General features: G+C 45.6%; 1 protein-coding gene and 1 pseudogene across 1 annotated transcript in view; both read right to left on the bottom strand.

The window, feature by feature from the left end:
* The window catches only part of LOC142557348 (uncharacterized), a 126,864-nt gene that overhangs the window by 57,282 nt on the left and 52,709 nt on the right, over positions 1-16,873 (bottom strand). The window contains exon 8 of the mRNA XM_075669117.1: positions 16,121-16,263. Coding sequence (XP_075525232.1) covers positions 16,121-16,263 — 143 coding nt within the window. The remainder of the gene's footprint in view (positions 1-16,120; positions 16,264-16,873) is intronic.
* LOC142574548 (zinc finger MYM-type protein 1-like) lies at positions 3,757-4,969 on the bottom strand (annotated as a pseudogene).

Here is a 16,873-nt window from a genome sequence, read left to right as displayed (position 1 = left end):
TAGCCATACAGTGCAAGGATTTTGACAAATTTCTTTTGTTGTATGATTGAGAAGAGTACTTCCCAGAAATTGGACTTTAAATCCTTGTGCACAAAGACTGCCACTAAAAAAGCCAGCTGCAGAAAGCTGCAAAAAGAAGCCAGAAGGTGTGCCACATTTGTGTAATTGAACCAAATCAACAGGTTACCATGGAGTCGTAATTCAATTGTAAAGCCGCCATTTCAGCTACACAGTTAAGATCATTTTAGCACATTGTACTGCCATCACTTTATTGGTCCCAACCCTTGCCAAATGTAATACTGCAGATAGGTGGTCGAATATGTAGTCTAAGATTGGCACTACGCAATGCCCTCAACAGTGCTTGTGTGTTCTTGGGAGGCCATGCCTAATACCGTATTTCTCCACATTGTTTCACCAGGAATCGGGAAAAGTCTGAGCTGTCGTCGCCTGTGCTGAAACAACTGTTTCTGCTTCTTCTACACGAGAGGTACGCGGACAGTGTACATATTTATACTGATGCTTCCATAAACATCCAGTGTTCGTCCGGTGCTGTGGTTGTCCCCAGCAAGGGCTATTACCATCAGCTTTAGGACTGAACACCCAACGACATCAGCCTCTGCGGAACTAGCTGCTCTTCGCGCTGCACTTTGTTCCGACCGCGGGAGTAACACGCGCTGGAGTTGAGTAGAGACCACCCGCTGAGAAGACGTCAGGGCCCGCGTCACGGCGCCATTTAGTCATGGTGTCGTTCTGCAGGCGACTACATGAAGTTGTCTCTCTCTCTCGTCAATCGTGAACCACCTTGATAATGGTCAACTTTCAGTGACTTAAAGGAAGCCCTAGAATCTGTGCTATCAGCTCTGTGTCGCGAGCCATTCGAACAGCTCGTGTTCGATATTAGATGCTTACTCCATACATCACATGAGCAAGGACATAACATGACGTTTCAGTGGCTGCCAAGTCACTGCGGCGTCATAGGAAACGAAGACGCCGATAAAGCCACTCGGGCAGCTCTTGAAGACACACAGGAAGAGGCCATACCACTTTCACGGTCCGACGCAGCCAGCAGACTTCGAGTGCTTGCACGGGAGATCACGCTCTCTCTATGGTGCACACCAAGCAGCCAGACCAACCGGAGCAATCGTCAATATGACGTACCCTTTTGATGCATCTCTGTATGCCAACTGGACTCCGCCGAAGCGAGGCCACTCTGCTTTATCGCTTATGGCTAGGGATGGCCTTCACGAAATCTTATTCATTTCGCATTGGAATGGCCGACAACGCTCTTTGCAATGCCTGTCTTTGCGAGGAGACGCTAGAACACATTCTGTGCGACTGTCCTGAATATAATGTTCAGAGACAGTCCCTGGCATCTGTTCTAGCACACCTTGACAATAGACCATTGTCAGTTGCAACTATTTTCACATATCACCGACAGAAGACATCGCAGCTGAAGGCGACGAAGGGACTACTTCGGTTTTTGAAAGAGACGGACTTGGACAAGCGACTGTGACAGTGATATCACGTACCGCGCAAGAGTGACGGACTGTAACTGACGATGTGTGTGCTGTTATGTGCTCTCTCTCTCTCTCTCTCCTCCCCATCTTTCATCCCCCCCATCCCGCTCCCATGTGCAGGGTAGCAAACCGGTTAACCTCCCTGCCTTTCCTTCTACACTTTTTCCTTCCTTCCTTCCACATTGTTTCTCCGTAAATGGTGGCGTTGGCTTCAATGCACCTTAGAGATGACTTCCATCCATGCTTGTTACCTACAGCATTGTGCTCAATGCCACTCGCTCACTGCCACTCCATATGGCATCATAATGATCATTATTTGAGATGGTAGCACACAGGAAAAGTTTGCCAAATGGTGATAAATATTCAGTAGAAGTAATTACCATATTTATTTGAATATAAGGCGAAGTTTTTTCCTAGAATCCTTAGCCTTGAAGTCACCCCTCGCCTTATATGTGAGGTTGATAGATGAATTTACTGTTTCAATATGGCAGCCACAGCACCACATTTCTGGTGATCCATATTTTAGATGACAGCACAAATTGTAGCAACTAATAAACCTTGGCACGTGAGACAGTACTGTATTTTTGCGCGTATAACCCACACAAAGAATTTGAAAAATTTAACAGTTAAGAGCACCCTCGCTGCCGTGAAGTCAACACCTCAAGGTGAAATTCGCACATAACCTTCACCAATTATTCCAAGGGCTTTGGATTACTCAGTACTTTGGGCAATTCCCGTTTATTCTGGCTACTCTCTATCACCTGTATTAGTGTGCATACTTAAGTTCCTTTTCTTGGATCCCCCAACTGTACACTTGCCTTAAAATCTTGACCACCTTATAAACAAATAAATACAGTAGGTGGTTCAGATAAATGGTGTGTCCTGTACGTCGCTTTATTTTTTCTGCTTTTTTATGATCCCTCCCCTCCCCCCTCTGCATTACAAGTCTCCCTAGTTTTGAGGGATTGACAAGTATAGATGTTTGTTTTCCACTGCCAAGTTTGACACCACTTAGTAGAAAAGTATTTGATCAAATTTCAGCCATAACCACACATCTCTAGTGGATGCTCCCCATCTGCTGTTGCTGTGCCCAGGGACAAAGGCTACACAAAAGAGAAAGTGCTTAGAGAGATGCCGGGATAAGGGACAGACAAGCCTGAAAACTACAAGCAGTTACTGATAGACAATCAGTTCTGCAAGGCACTCCTGCAGTTTCCACAAAAAGCAAGCCTGCACTTGCATCTTCAAAGCGGCTGCATCTTTAAAGGGCTCCTAAACCACCTCCGACATTTTTTTACACATTTTAAAAACATGCGCATTGTGTACATTATACAGTGACGACCATATTTCACGAAAATGCCGGCGCTACGCCAGGGGTGGCGCCAGGATATTTTGACTGGGGGGACAGGAAGGCGGGGAACTTATGCGTTATGTTTTGACTATTTTTAACTGGACTGAAGGCCTTCTAAACACATCAGTGTGAATAAGCTATTCCAGCATCACAGTAAGATATAAATTAAAATTTAGCATATTTACGCAGCAGTGCTGCTAAGAAAATGAAAATTTGTATAACACATGGTAAAGCACACACCATAAAGAAACAGTATTAAATAAATAAAAAAAAGCAGGCACCCAGCAGCAAATAGCTTCAAAAATATAGCTTCAAAAGAGTATATTTCACAACAGGAGAGAGCTAACACCTCTAAGCAAAGTACATATAAATTTCAACTTTAATAAAGATGTGCTAGATTAAAAAAAAAAAAAAAAAACTCTTGTGGTACCGGCTGGTGATTCTAAAGGCTGGAAATGAGAAAAGAATAACAAAAAAGTATATGGGAAAATAATAACAAAAGCAAATAGAAGAGAGGAGATAACTACAAAAATAGGGCACGCAATAGGCATTTTAGTCAGTGTCACATTTGGTCATACATTACAGCAGGTTTCACAAGTGCAAATAACAGCTCTCAGACTATACAATGTTCCCTACACAAGCTAGGCCACCGATGTGGCCTCGGAGAGCACCCTACATGGAGTCTCTTTCAAAGCGATGACAGGAACAGAGGAAGGTTTCATTACAACTACAGATGCCAATGCCTGCACTGTGACAGTACAAGACAAAACGCAGCCGGGATTTATTTGATGGTGAAGTGGGTGTTCTGATACTGGTGTAGGTATCAGTCCTATGCCCGTGCCGCACAATTTTTCCGCAGAAGTGCCGCAGAGATATGATGGGGGATTATTATACTGGCATACTACAGTAGTGCAGACGTATACGTCAATTACTGTGCGCAGCATCAAACGTGTCGACAACAAGCTGAAGATCTTATTGGCAAGAGATTGCTCAACAGCAAGCACAGCTAGGTTGCTCAAACGGTTATTCGTCATCTTGCTGCAAAGATAAGTCTTCAATCTTCAAACGCACAAAAACGTGCCCTCGCAAGATGATGACGATGCCGGTATCGTCACGGCGATAACACCTAGCTTGTGCAGTTCATGGAAGGCTTCGGCTTCGATGCACTGAAGAAGTTTCATTATCAGCTTGCACTCAACTTCAACACTTTTGATGTCGCATGCATAGTGCTTGGCGAAAGGCTCGAGTAAGGAGATGTCCATAAAATTCTCACTTCGTGGGTGGAGGGCGCTAACCCTGCAGAGTACATCATTATTCTCCGTGAACCACTTAGTCACCTCCGTAAACAGGTGGTCCAAAACAGGTACAAAAACTTTGACTCTGAATGTTTCCTTTGAATCTGGAGACTCTTCAATGGGCCGTCCTTCACTCAATACATACTGTTCTAAATGCTGCGCAAGGCACGTCATTCTCTGCTTCTCTCTTTGGGACACCCCTTCCTCTTCAGAAACACTGCAGGTCTGCACCCAGACAGTGTCAAATGCGTGCTGCAAATTTATCATTTCGGAGAACTAGTCAATGACTGTGCGTGCCATGAGGCATGCTTGACTAATATTGCAGTCTCTACTTTGCAATAGGTCTGAAAGAACCTTAAGGTGGCCGAGTACCTTGGTAAATAGGCTTAAATGGAAGAGAAACGAGAAGCTCATTTGCTCAAGCAGACCCCTAGCTTCCATTGCCTGCCTGCTGCTTGTAGCGATGACTTCGGCGAGACATACTCGGATAGCAGGAAAGCTTTTCATTGCCGGTGTGCAAAGCCGCTATCTGCCAGGCCCATTAAGTATCATTGAGACGCTGCAGCTCTATCACTGGTAAAAACAACCTTTACTGCGCATCTATGTATGTACAGAGAGTGAATTGCAGATCCACTCAGGAAACCAGAGAGGCATTCTAAAAGAGAGAAAAAATCCCTCACTGGTTTTATCACCTTGCAGACATCCACGATGACTAGATTGAGGTGCTGGTTCATGCAGTCGACGTACACTGCCTGCGGCACTTCCTGCCTGAACAGCGTCTGGATGCCCCTTGAGGTAGCGCTCATGACACTCGCACGATCATATGTTTGAGCAATGCACAGCTGAGTATCTATGCCGCAGCGATTCAACGTTTCCCTTACATAGCCGAGGAGCGACCTTGCATCCAAGTGATCAGCATTGCGGAATACGAGGAACCACTCAAAGACAGCCCCACTTGTGTAGTACCTTACTACAACCAGAGTCCTTCAATGCCTTTCTGGTCATGAAACTCTGCCGTAACGCTATGGGAGCTGCCGTGCAGTGGCGCTGGGAGCACGGAGGAGGCTAGACGAAAGTTGCGCGCTGCGTTAAGGGAGCTGGGCGCCCAAGGAATCCGGCGACATCGGCAGTTCGTTTCCCTCATTTCAGCAGACAATTTGTTGATCTGAAGGCTAGAAGCATTGTGTGCGAGGACACAGAGATAGCGCACACGAGCGACGATGCCTAAAACTTGCTGTGTACCGCGTTGTCGCTCTGGCTACAGAGGTAGAAGCGAAAGGGTATTGTTGCTTTGTTTGCCTAGTGACGCCGATGAGCGGCAGGAGTAGAAACGGGCGATACTGCGACAGGAAGCTGGCGGCTTTACCTTCGACTCCCGACACGTCAGAGTGTGAGAAAAACATTTTGACACCACGGACGTTGTTCGAAGCGATGAGTTCATTGTGAAAGGAGACGCTGTGTCCTTTCAACGCGAGAAGGCTAAGCTGCAGCCCAGCGCCATTCCTAGGCTTTTCGGAGGGTTGCCGGTTTACTTGAGCAAGCCGAAGCCTCGATTCCGGTCAGTGAGGATTAAGCCAGCAGCAAAAAGACGCCACTTGTCGTCGTCTGACTGCAGAAGAAATTCTACCCTCTTCAAGCACAGAAACATCCCATACAACAGAGGCTGGCAATAGAGGTAAGCTAAACACCTTTGCTTGGCCACGCTGCTTGTTTTGACCATGTGTTTGCTGCTCTCAAATGCCTCAGGGGTACTTAAATTGGTTTCAATAGGTGAAGCACCAATAGTGATGGCACACAAGAAGGAATACAGACAGGAAGCGCTTTGTCCTGTCTGTATTCCTTCTTGTGTGCCATCACTATTGGCGCTTCACCTATTGAAAGCTATGCACTAACTAGCCCCACAACGTGTTTTACTGCAGTACTTAAATTGGATTTTGCATCGTTCCGCAGATGCGACAGTGGACATCTGTGCGTGCATGGACACAGCCTGCCAAACAGAAGGCATCTGCTCCTTTTCAGAGTAGCAGGCAGTGAAGGGCCAGCTCCGGAGCACGACGCAGCAACTCCGCCGGTGCCAGATAAAGCTTGCGAAGATGAACGTGTTAGCAAGCAGACAAAAAATAATGGATCAGGACATTCAGAAGCTGTCTGCTCACGAAAAGTTGATTTTTGATCAGTGCTTGATGAAAGCGTGCGCAAAAGTCTCCAACAGCTGTGAGGTAAGCTAGTGAGATGCGCACAAATGCTGTATTACTCATAATGATTTCATCTTGTGTTCTGCGTCCTTCAATGCTTCTGAACGACTCGGATGTGACTGAAGCTCACAAAAAAGAGTAGCTAGTGCATTGGCCTAGTCAGCTTGGGATACTACCTGGAATGGGCATATCCCTTTAAAGTAATGTTCTACGTCTTCTTGCAATACGTTGCCATCTCACCTCTCCGAGGAATGTGCATGTTTATTTAAAGCACGAAGTTGTATTTAGGTGTCATTTGCATGCCATCACGCATAAGTTTATATGAATTATGGTACTTGCTTTGCATTTATTTCAGCATTGCATTTTCTTTTTGCATTGTGTTCGCACGCATGCCAGTTCTGCTAAACGTAAAAGAAATCAGTAACTCTTCTATGGTGTAGGTTGCTCAGTAGTACTAGTATTCAACTATACGAGAGACAAACCTTGTAGTTGTTGCTTGTGACGTTAGCAATACACTGCTTTGAATGTATTTGGTTATAGGTGGCCTCTGCCATATCTTGTGGTACGTGCACGCAGCTTACAACAGCAGGTGCATTCGGTTCGTAATGTCATCAGATACCTCAGTATATTTGCACTGTGCATGCGCATCTACAATGACGGGGAGTGAAAAGCTGATGAATAGTACTTGCATGGTGGCATTTTTTTAGGCCAGCAGCAGTTAGGAATCCTTTTTGTTGTTTATTTTATGCTTATATTCTTAAAGCTCGGTGTGTGCATGAGTGATGAAGCTCGTTGTTTCACATCCACATATATATTTGGTGGCCAAGCTAGGCATTCACGTGAATTACATTGTACTTGCACATTCATCAGCATGCTTATGAATGCAAAATGCATGCTTTACTCCTTCCCTAGTTACAAAAAAAGAGTGGCTATATGATTGCTTATTTCTCAAAGTAAAGTCAACAGCTGTTTACACTTTTCTACAAGAAAACGGCTTCCTTCCCATTCCTGACCCTCGCACTCTGTACGGCTACCTGAGAAGCCTCAAGGCCAATTTCGGCTTTGATGCAAGCTTATTTGCTGTCTTGCGAGAAAAACTGCAAGAAGTTCCTGATAGAGAACGCCGAGGTTAGACACCATTTGGAATTAACTTACAATTCATCTGTTTTTGAATAAGCAGTGTAACTAAACAAAACATTTTTACAGGTGTGCTCATGTTTGCAGAGATGAGTGTACGGAAAAGTGTCCACATCAGAGAATCTGACATGTCCCTTTTGGGGAAGGTCAATTTTTCTGAGCACATGAGACCAACAGACAGCGAAAAGGATGGTGACCACGTGCTCGTGTTTTGTTCTGGCGCTTTCTTGGTGGCTGGTCCCAGACAGTGGGCAGTTTCGGTGCATCTGGTGCTACACCAGGCTCAATAGTAGCAAAATTGCTGCTTCAGTGCATTGTGCACCTCACAAATGCTTATGTTTTGGTGGCGCCATCCCGTGTGACAATTCTACATCCAATCAGTCAGCTCTGAGGTCCCTGGGTAAATGTATATCCATTATACCTGCAGTTCTGAGTTGCCTAGGGAAATAACTGGGTCAACAAGCATAACTTCTCTTCAGGTATCAGTGGCGACATAAACAACACCACGAACATGTTTCAACACCCGTGTGATCCATCAAAATTTGTTTACGTGGTGATAGACCCTCCACATGTATTTAAGTGCATTCGGAACAATCTGCAGAAAGTTGGGAAATTTCTGGTAAGCATTAAAGTGCTCGCATCTGCACTGCTTGTGCTATAGACTAATTATTTTTCTCACAAAATTTCTTATTGTTTTTGTTGCAGCTACCACAAGGCCAAAAGGTTTTTCATTGCCACTATTATGCCCTACTAGAGTATGAAGAAGAGCAGGCTGAGCTTCGCAGAGTGCCCAAGATAACTAAAGCGTACATTGCCCCTAATGCATTTTGAAAAATGAGTGTGCGGCTTGCTGTACAGGTAAGAAATAATCTCAGCTAATTTTTATGTCCTAAACAAAACATGTTCCCACAACCTTGGTTAGTTTGTGCCCCTGAAACCAGGGAAGCATGGTGGCCTAAAAATTTTGTGCATTTTACAGTTGTTTAGTGAAAGCACTGCTGCAGCCATGGAGTTTTACAGCAAACAAGAGGCATGCAAGAAGCTACATTACTCAACAGCAACGTCAGGCTTCAAAGGACCCATGAACAAGCTGTTTGACAGCCTTAATTCTCACAGGCTAGAGCATGCAAAATACAGTACAATGAAGCTGAACACATTGCTGTAAGTAATTGATATTATTACTGTATTAATAAGTCCTTTTGCTTATGCTGAAAACATTATTGAATTTCAGACGTTGAAGGAGAATATAGCTTGGCTGGATGATTGGCAGAAGTGCATCGAGTAGTTGCCTGCGCAGAGGCGAGCATGTTTTCTGACCAAGCCGACATGTGCAGCGCTTAGAATAACGCTGCGCAGTACAGTAGCACTAGTCGAGAGCTTACTGAGCTCTGGTTTCCGCTATGTGCTCGTAGTAAACTTCAGACAAGATCCCTTGGAGGTAACTGTATTTACATTTCAAGCTAATGTGTTTGCTATAAATTGGTTTCTTCTTCCAGCGCTTCTTTGGGATAGTGAGGCATGTTGCTGGCGACGGAGGGCAGCCTACTATCCAGCACTTCTTATTCATCTACAATATGCTATCTGTAAACAACTTGGTGCGACCACCCCAATGTGCTTCCATTGATGGTGATGGGCCACAACTTCTCCTCACGCTTCAGGGTCTCTTTGAAAAGGAAAAGTCTTCTAACAGTCAGGTAGTACACCATCTTTTACCATTTTGGGATAAAAGAAACAATATTTGAAAGCAAAACAGTATTTTGCTTTCAACATATCAGTCATAAACAACTAGTTAGCTCAAACTTGTAACATGTTAACCACTCATGCCTCTGGTGTATACGTGCTCTCAAAAGCAATACTGAAGCATGACGACGTGAAAGGTGTGTTTTAGGTTGATGCCCTGGCAGTCCTCTTCGACAACGTTTTATTGGAGCCACCAGACAGCATTCAAGGTGCCTCTGCTTCAAGCAAAGTGCTGTCTCCGAAAGATTGCATACTGGACTACCTCGCAGGATATGTGACGAAGAAGTTCCTGACCATGAGCTGCCTTAGCTGCGTTCAAACACTAAAGGGCTCGTCTCGGCAAGCAAGCGCCCTAATACTTGCCAAGTCAAGAGGTTTCCTGCAGGTGCCATCATGCCGACTGCTCAGTCTCCTGCAGATTGTGGAGAGCTACGTCGAAGAACTCACTGTTAATAGAAAGGCTTGTGCGGACATCTACATGAACATTGTGGAGAGAGTTCTGTTGGATAACCGCACTTCAGCTGCTGCTGTATACAGGTTGTGGCTCCCGCTATGTGGGCACAACGGCAGAAATTGGGCATTTTTTTCTCAGGTGCCTCACAAGAGAAAAGAACAAACTCACATGGGCAAGTAAGCGCGCAGCATGCCCAGCTGGTGGGGGCAAGAAAGTGATGTGCTGAATTGCTTCCGTAATGCCTTCAGCCATGCAGACGGGCAGCAGTTTCTTTTTCACTGCTTTTTCTCAACGAGATAGATAATTGTAAAAAAAAATGCTTTTTCCTCTTTTCATTCACTGATATGTCGATCATCTTCACTTTTCTATTTCTAAACTACTTCATTAGAACTGCTTCGTAGCTTGCTGTTTTTTGAGGTGCTTCCCGTCATATTATGTATTTTGCAATATTGCTTTCACAAACATATGTTTTCAAATGTGCCATTATACTGAAGCTTGTGACGCAATGGGCATTAGTGTCTCTTCAGCTTGACACGTTTTGGGGCATTTTACCCCACGTTATGTGGTTCACATTCTGAATAAACTGGCATTGCAGCAGCATCATGCTCGTGAACACGTGTACTTATTTTTGTTTACATTAGTGACATCAAACACGGCTTCGTTTCAGTTAATCATGTCTCCCCAGTGCAGTCTTCATTACGCAATCTCACGCCATGTAAATGTAGTCCATCCCAGTAACACACGCTGTCAATATGAAGCATGTCAAATTGGAGTGGAGGTGATAGCGAGACTGGTCCCAGAAGGCGAGACATTTGTGAAACCACAACCAGCGCGAGAGTTGCAGCTGCACGGGTGCCTTTGCGTAGCTGCGCAACATAAAGTGAGACCCCCTTTCATTTGTACAATGCCTACGTAACTTATCTTGTCAAGGTTACACGTTGAAAATGAACAAATGGCAGTTGCAAATTCGGGAGTAAGCCTAGGGTAGACGTCAGCGTGTATTCACGCGACACACGGACATTGCCTTGCGAAAGCTTCGTCGTTCCCGCTTTGAAATGTTGCCGCCGCTCTGCGATAGACTGCAGCAGAATGAAGTTAGCTTTTATAAACTGTAAACACGGGAAATCAAGAGATTTTCTGTTTTGTAATGCGGCAGTGGCAAACTCCCGCGGCGTAGACGGTCTCATTGCAAATAGCTAGCGCGATTGGCGCTGCCTCAAGTCTCGCTGCGAGGCTTAAATTTGTGAGTTAGCGAGTTTCTTAGGCTTGCACAGTGTCACAGGCCCAAACAAACGAGCTATTCGTAAATAAATAATCTCATGGTCCCCCGCCCGAGATAAGGAACTGCGCTGTAAGGACACATACATTCAATATCGCGGCGTCGGCACGAGTGCCTCCATCGTAGCTTTGTTACCAGGCAAAGGTAAGCGAAAGGAACATTTTCACACGCAGATGCAATTACCACATTGCATCTAAGGCGAAATATGAGTGATAGTTAAATATTAGCTGTTGATGAAAGATAAATGGTTGCCTCGAACCGGTACAGCAGTTTCAGCCAAGTGCGGCATGTGCGGACACGGAATGCCCCAACGCCAACAGCAGCGACCCTAGTGGCAGCTACTGTCCCTGCATAAATCTGCGGGCGGAGTTTCATGACCAGAAAAGCATTGAAGGACTCTGCTAAAACTGATAATTGTTTCGTCTTGCTTAGGTGCTTGGTTTCATCAACAATAAGTGCAAAGTACTTGGAGCTTTTCATCTCTTCCTTTATACTTGTTAATGTGATGTGGCTGAGAATTTTGAAGATCTGGTCTTGTATTGAATGATGAACGTCCTTCACGTTTGCTGCTCCACCATTCAGTTTCTTTCTGACAATATTGTTACATTTGCCAAACAAGTTCAAGAGCTTAACGAAGTTTCCCTTGTTTTCACTTGTGGCACTTTCATTGTGGCCCCACTGAGTGTTTCCCTGAATGGCAGTTAATTGCAAAATATTTGCGACTCTTGCTACATAGAGGCGATTTTCCTCCACCTCCTGGAGAATGCTTCGCTGAGATGTGTTGCAAGTGACTTGCGCTGTCCTCCCAACTTCATCTGCGTGTAGGAAACCCACGATGTCTAGCAAGACTTATGCGCGAGTGACTTTCCGTGCTTTCTGAAACCAGCATCTTTTTCTATAGCTTTTTTCCAGTTACTGTATCCACCGTTGACAAATGCTGGTTTCTCATTGGCACCAGTAGAAAACATTCTGCAAGGGTAACCGAAAGCTGCGTCAGCCTGCACGCTGTACTCCAACCAAGGAAATAGGCCGTACTAGTCCGAGTGGAAGCTTCTGCTCAATTTGCCGTACTTTTTAGATGGAAATGGGTCCAGTATTGCCTGTGTGGGTGACTCTGTCTTAAATTTCGATATGTCCAATTGGACTACGTGGTCGACATCCACATCAGAAACGGTGAATTCGGTCGCGGAATCAGGTTCATTCCTTGCTGCACACGATGCGGAAAGCTCGTCGCACTTACTGTCCATTTGCACTGACGAGGACGGACAAGCGTCGTCAGAAGTGGTGCTACTCACAGTCTCTTCAAGCGGAATAAAAACGGAGCGCTGAAGATTTTCTTGTTCATGGGGCGTCTACAAATCTCCCATTGTTGAAGCAGAAACCTCGGTGTGGATGCATTGCTGCTAGGCCCGCTTGCTTGCATTTGAAGAAAAGTCGGCAATGGACCTCCCCCCCTCCCCTCTGCACAGCCCTTGCGCTATGCGCCACGGGGAAGCCACAAATTAAAAAAAAAAAAAAAACCTGATGCAGGAGACATACCACGCTTGCCCCCTTCCAACCATAAAATGCCCGCCTATTCAACAAGTGGGAGGCAGAGTTGGTATCAGTTGCTTCACACTACGAAAAAAAAAGAAAAAAGGAAAGGTTGGCTGTCCCATAACCGAGAGTAGATTTAAGCATGAAATGGCTACTGGCAAAAAACACTGGTTGGAGATGATACTAGCCACAATCTTAAAATGGGTGTAGCACATGTTCACAACGGCACATCCCACCACACCACACCGCACCATGCCATACTGTGCACTGGCGACACAATAGTTTCCTGTCACAAACAAAATCTCATTGCAAGTCTCGCCTGGGTCAAACAGCCATCCGCGAAGCGCGAGGCGCTACTGGCGCACAGGACGGGCAGCAGACCTCACGGACCACTGGCGTTGAAAAGAGCACAGGCAACTCTGTCTCAGTGCCAAAAGATGACAATGAAGTATATAGTGGCCTGTATCTGCCTTTTGAACGTCCCCCTGCTATTGGAAATTACAAATAAAACTTCTGTATACTTTAAGTTAGTTTGAGTGATATTGTGAACAAACATATGGGAGAACTCGGAAGCAATATTTTTCATAACTTGTTTGGGAAGTAATTAGCGTATGTACTGTGGTCTTGACTGGTGGCCTGGATGAATTTGTTTTGTTCTCAAAACTTGCCCGGATGTTCTCGTTTGAGTGCCCGGATAACGGCTCTAGCTTTTGGCTTAAAGTCACTTTAAGGTAGCCGACAATGGGAGCTAAAAGCATTTCATTCTAAAAACAATCTCATGCTCCTCTCTGTAGTTGTTATTCCAGTCCCTTCACATGTTGTAAAGCCAGCAGGGCCCTGCATGTGACATCACCAAGGTAAAAGTGCCAACATGACGACAACCAGTTGTGTATTGTTACGGGGATGGGAGTATAAATAGACTGTATTTACAATATGTACACAAGCAGAGTCAATGTGACTGACCAGCAACAACAAGCAGCAGCCAGCGCCTCACGATCTTCTTCCTTTCTCTTCTTTTATACTTCCGTAACAGGACCCCCGGGTGCTGAAGTGCCGTCTCGGCGCATGTTAGGCGAAGAACTGTGAGCGAAATATGGCTTCAGCCACGAAACATGCACAATGTCAACAGGCGCCGGACTTGAGGATGGATCAAATTGTAACGGTGAGATCTCGTAATTGACTTCGTTAAATAGACGTAGGACCTCATAAGACCCTGAGTAGCGAGAGAGAAGCTTCTGGGAGAGGCTGACCCGACAACATGGTGACCAAAGCTGCACACAAGCACCTGGGGCGAACTTAACATCGCGATGGCACCGGTTGTAACACTCTTTTTGAATATGCTGCGAGGCTAATAAACGAGATCGGGTGACTTTACGCGCCACGTGAGCATGATTGATGACTTCACGAGAATACTCAGTTGCAACACATGGCACAGAAGGTAGGATGGTGTCAAACGGCAATGTGGGGTCGCGACCACACAAAAGATAGAAGGGTGAATATCCTGTGGTGTCATGTAAGGATGAGTTATACGTGAACGTCACGTAGGCCAGCGTGGCATCCCAGTCGCAGTGATCGTTGGAGACGTACATCGACAGCACCTCTGTGAGCGTTCGGTTGAGACATTCTGTAAGACCATTCGTTTGTGGGTGGTAGGCAGTGGACAACTTGTGCTCAGTGGCACAAGAGCGGAGGAGGTCGCTGACAACTCGAGACAAGGATGAGTGGCCACGGTCGATAAGTAACTGTCGAGGTGCACCGTGGTGGAGAATGACGTCATGGAGGAGAAAATCGGCTCCGTCTGTTGCGCAACTAGTCGGCAATGACTTTGTGATCGCGTAGCGTGTCGCGTAACCACTAGCGACGGCGATCCACTTATTCCCTCTAGTCGTCGTCGGAAAAGGGCCAAACAGGTCAAGGCCTACGCGAAAGAAAGGTTCAGATCGAACTTCAATTGGATGGAGTTGTCCGACAGGTGGCAGGGGACGTTTCTTCCGGCGCTGACACAATTCGCAAGTTGTGACATAACGACGCACAGAGCGGTAGAGACTCGGCCAGAAGAACCGGCGTTGTATGCGGTAGTATGTACGCAAAACTCCAGTGTCCCGCCGTCGGTGCATCGTGAAGTTGTTCAAGAGCGACGGATCACAGATGACGAGGAAGGACAATGAGCAACTCAGGGCCGTCAGGGTTGATATTGTGGCGGTAGAGGATGCCGCTGTGCAGCACGAACATGCGCCACATGCCATCGGTGCTGCCAGATTGCACTCCGGCGATGATGGGCTGTAAGGATTCGTCGCATTGCTGTTCAGTGTGCATGTCGGTCATGTCAGTAAAAGCCATCACACAGGTCACCCGATCATGCGCAACAGGACCAGGAGGATCCACGGGGTGACGAGAGAGGCAGTCAGCGTCCTTGTGCAGATGTCCACACTTGTAGTTGACAATAAATGAACAGGATTCATGTCTCCAGTGTTTATACGGTGGTGAACAACAGATGTTTGGCCTAGAGGCCTGTCGCCAAAATCAAAGTTGCTGCTGTACGGTTCAAGCAGGGGTGCTGTAAAATTATGTGACTAGAGGGGTGTCTGCTCATTGTCTGCCACTGAACCTTTTATAAGCTTCCACTGAGTCAGTGCCACTTGGAGGTTGATTAGGGGCAGACAATGGAGAAAACTTTCTTTTAGTGTGTTGACACAACCTGTAGCTTTCGCTGCACTGCATGGAGTTGGTGAAAGCACACGAAGAAGAGGAGAGAGCCCCAGTGGGAAGGGTAGTGAAGGCGAGCGAGAAACAATGGTGGTCACATAGTCACTCATCAAATGCCTGTAACTTTACAATCATGGTATCACTTCAAAAAAAAAAAAACATTATTGCGGCTGTACGTTTATTGCAGGCTGCTACACAGCTGTCACTATGTAACAAATTATTGATCTCAGAGTGGTTAAGGGGCAGTTTGACTCCAGAGCATGTGCCTGCCTGCTTAAAAAAGAAAATTATTCAAAGGTATTTTTTATGTGCTAACACCAAGACACAATTGGGGGCATGCCGCAGTGGGGGACTCCAGAAATTTTGACCACCTGCGGATCTTTAACGTGCACTCAATGCACAGCACACAGGTATTTCTGCATTTTGCCCACGTTGAAATGCAGTCACCATGGCCAGGATTTGATGCTGCGATCCCAAACTTAGCAGCGCAACGCCATAGCCTCTAAGCAACTAGGTTCACGACACATTACATGGTACTAGCAGTTAGAGACTGAACAACGAAACTTCTATGCTTTTTTTTTCTTTTCTTTTGAAGAACAGCAAAAGTGACCTCAGGGAGTAGGTCAGAAACAAGTTATTTCAATTTTGCATAACTGTAGCAGGATGTAGCAGGTTTAGCTTCATGGTAAACTTTGGCACAATTAAGGCAACTATCACATCACTGCAGGTGCTGTTTAAGCCCATCGCACTGTGCTCATAAGCTTAAGAAATCGAAGGCGAATTAATACAGGCGGTTCCTTCTTCAAAACTTATGTAAGAGCATCTAGCAAAAGCTGCCCTCATAACACTAAAAGATTATGAGCTGAGCTTTCTAGCCTTCTTATATTACATGAATACTCCAAACACATACCAAAACTCTCTTTCTCCTTGAAGAAACGAAAAGCACTTCTCAACTGCTCTGCTGCTAGGCCCATCTTCTGTGCCATATCAGTCCATTTTGGTCCAACCCTGTCATACAGGAGCAGCACCTGCTTCTTCTGCTCTGGAGTTAGGCTGAAACAAAAGGGTGATGGAACAAAGGAGTTACAACACAAGGGTTGTACAAAGTACAGAGGAATCTCAGTGCTCACTACAAACTAAACATGCGCTCATATTCAAAAGCAATAGCATTTCTGTAACTATTTTAAAAGCATTGAACATACAGAAGCTTTCCATATTTAAAGGGGTGGAAATGGCCAAGGTTGTTAGCAGCTCTGGGAGAAGCAAGTTGCCACTTGTGAGCAGGCTTGCAGCTGGGATTGTCTGTTTTGGAGAAAATCGGTTAGGCTCAACTCGTGTTGAGCCTAACTGATTTGCTCCAAACGAATGAAATATAGGCAGATTAAGAAATTGTGTTTTTTATTTGATTTTACAGAACACTACTCACATACAGGCTGTGGCAACTAAGCATGGCCAAGAAAAAATAAAAGAGCTGAGGGGTCTACACAAATGAAATTGACTGTATGTTTACAGGTTTCTGTTCATACTAGTCATGAGGATTTCTTTTCTTGCGGTGTACAAATAACTAATACCTGAGTCACACAAGCACTTGTGCAGTGCCTTCAACTAAGGTGGTGCGAGCAAGACTTCCTAAAGGAGCTTGATGTAAAGGAGTTGTGTTACT

The sequence above is a fragment of the Dermacentor variabilis genome, chromosome 1 (genome assembly GCF_050947875.1).
Source record: "Dermacentor variabilis isolate Ectoservices chromosome 1, ASM5094787v1, whole genome shotgun sequence".
NCBI lineage: Eukaryota > Metazoa > Arthropoda > Arachnida > Ixodida > Ixodidae > Dermacentor > Dermacentor variabilis.
The sequence above is the reverse complement of the archived record's forward strand: the minus strand, read 5'-3'. Positions and strand labels throughout refer to the sequence as shown.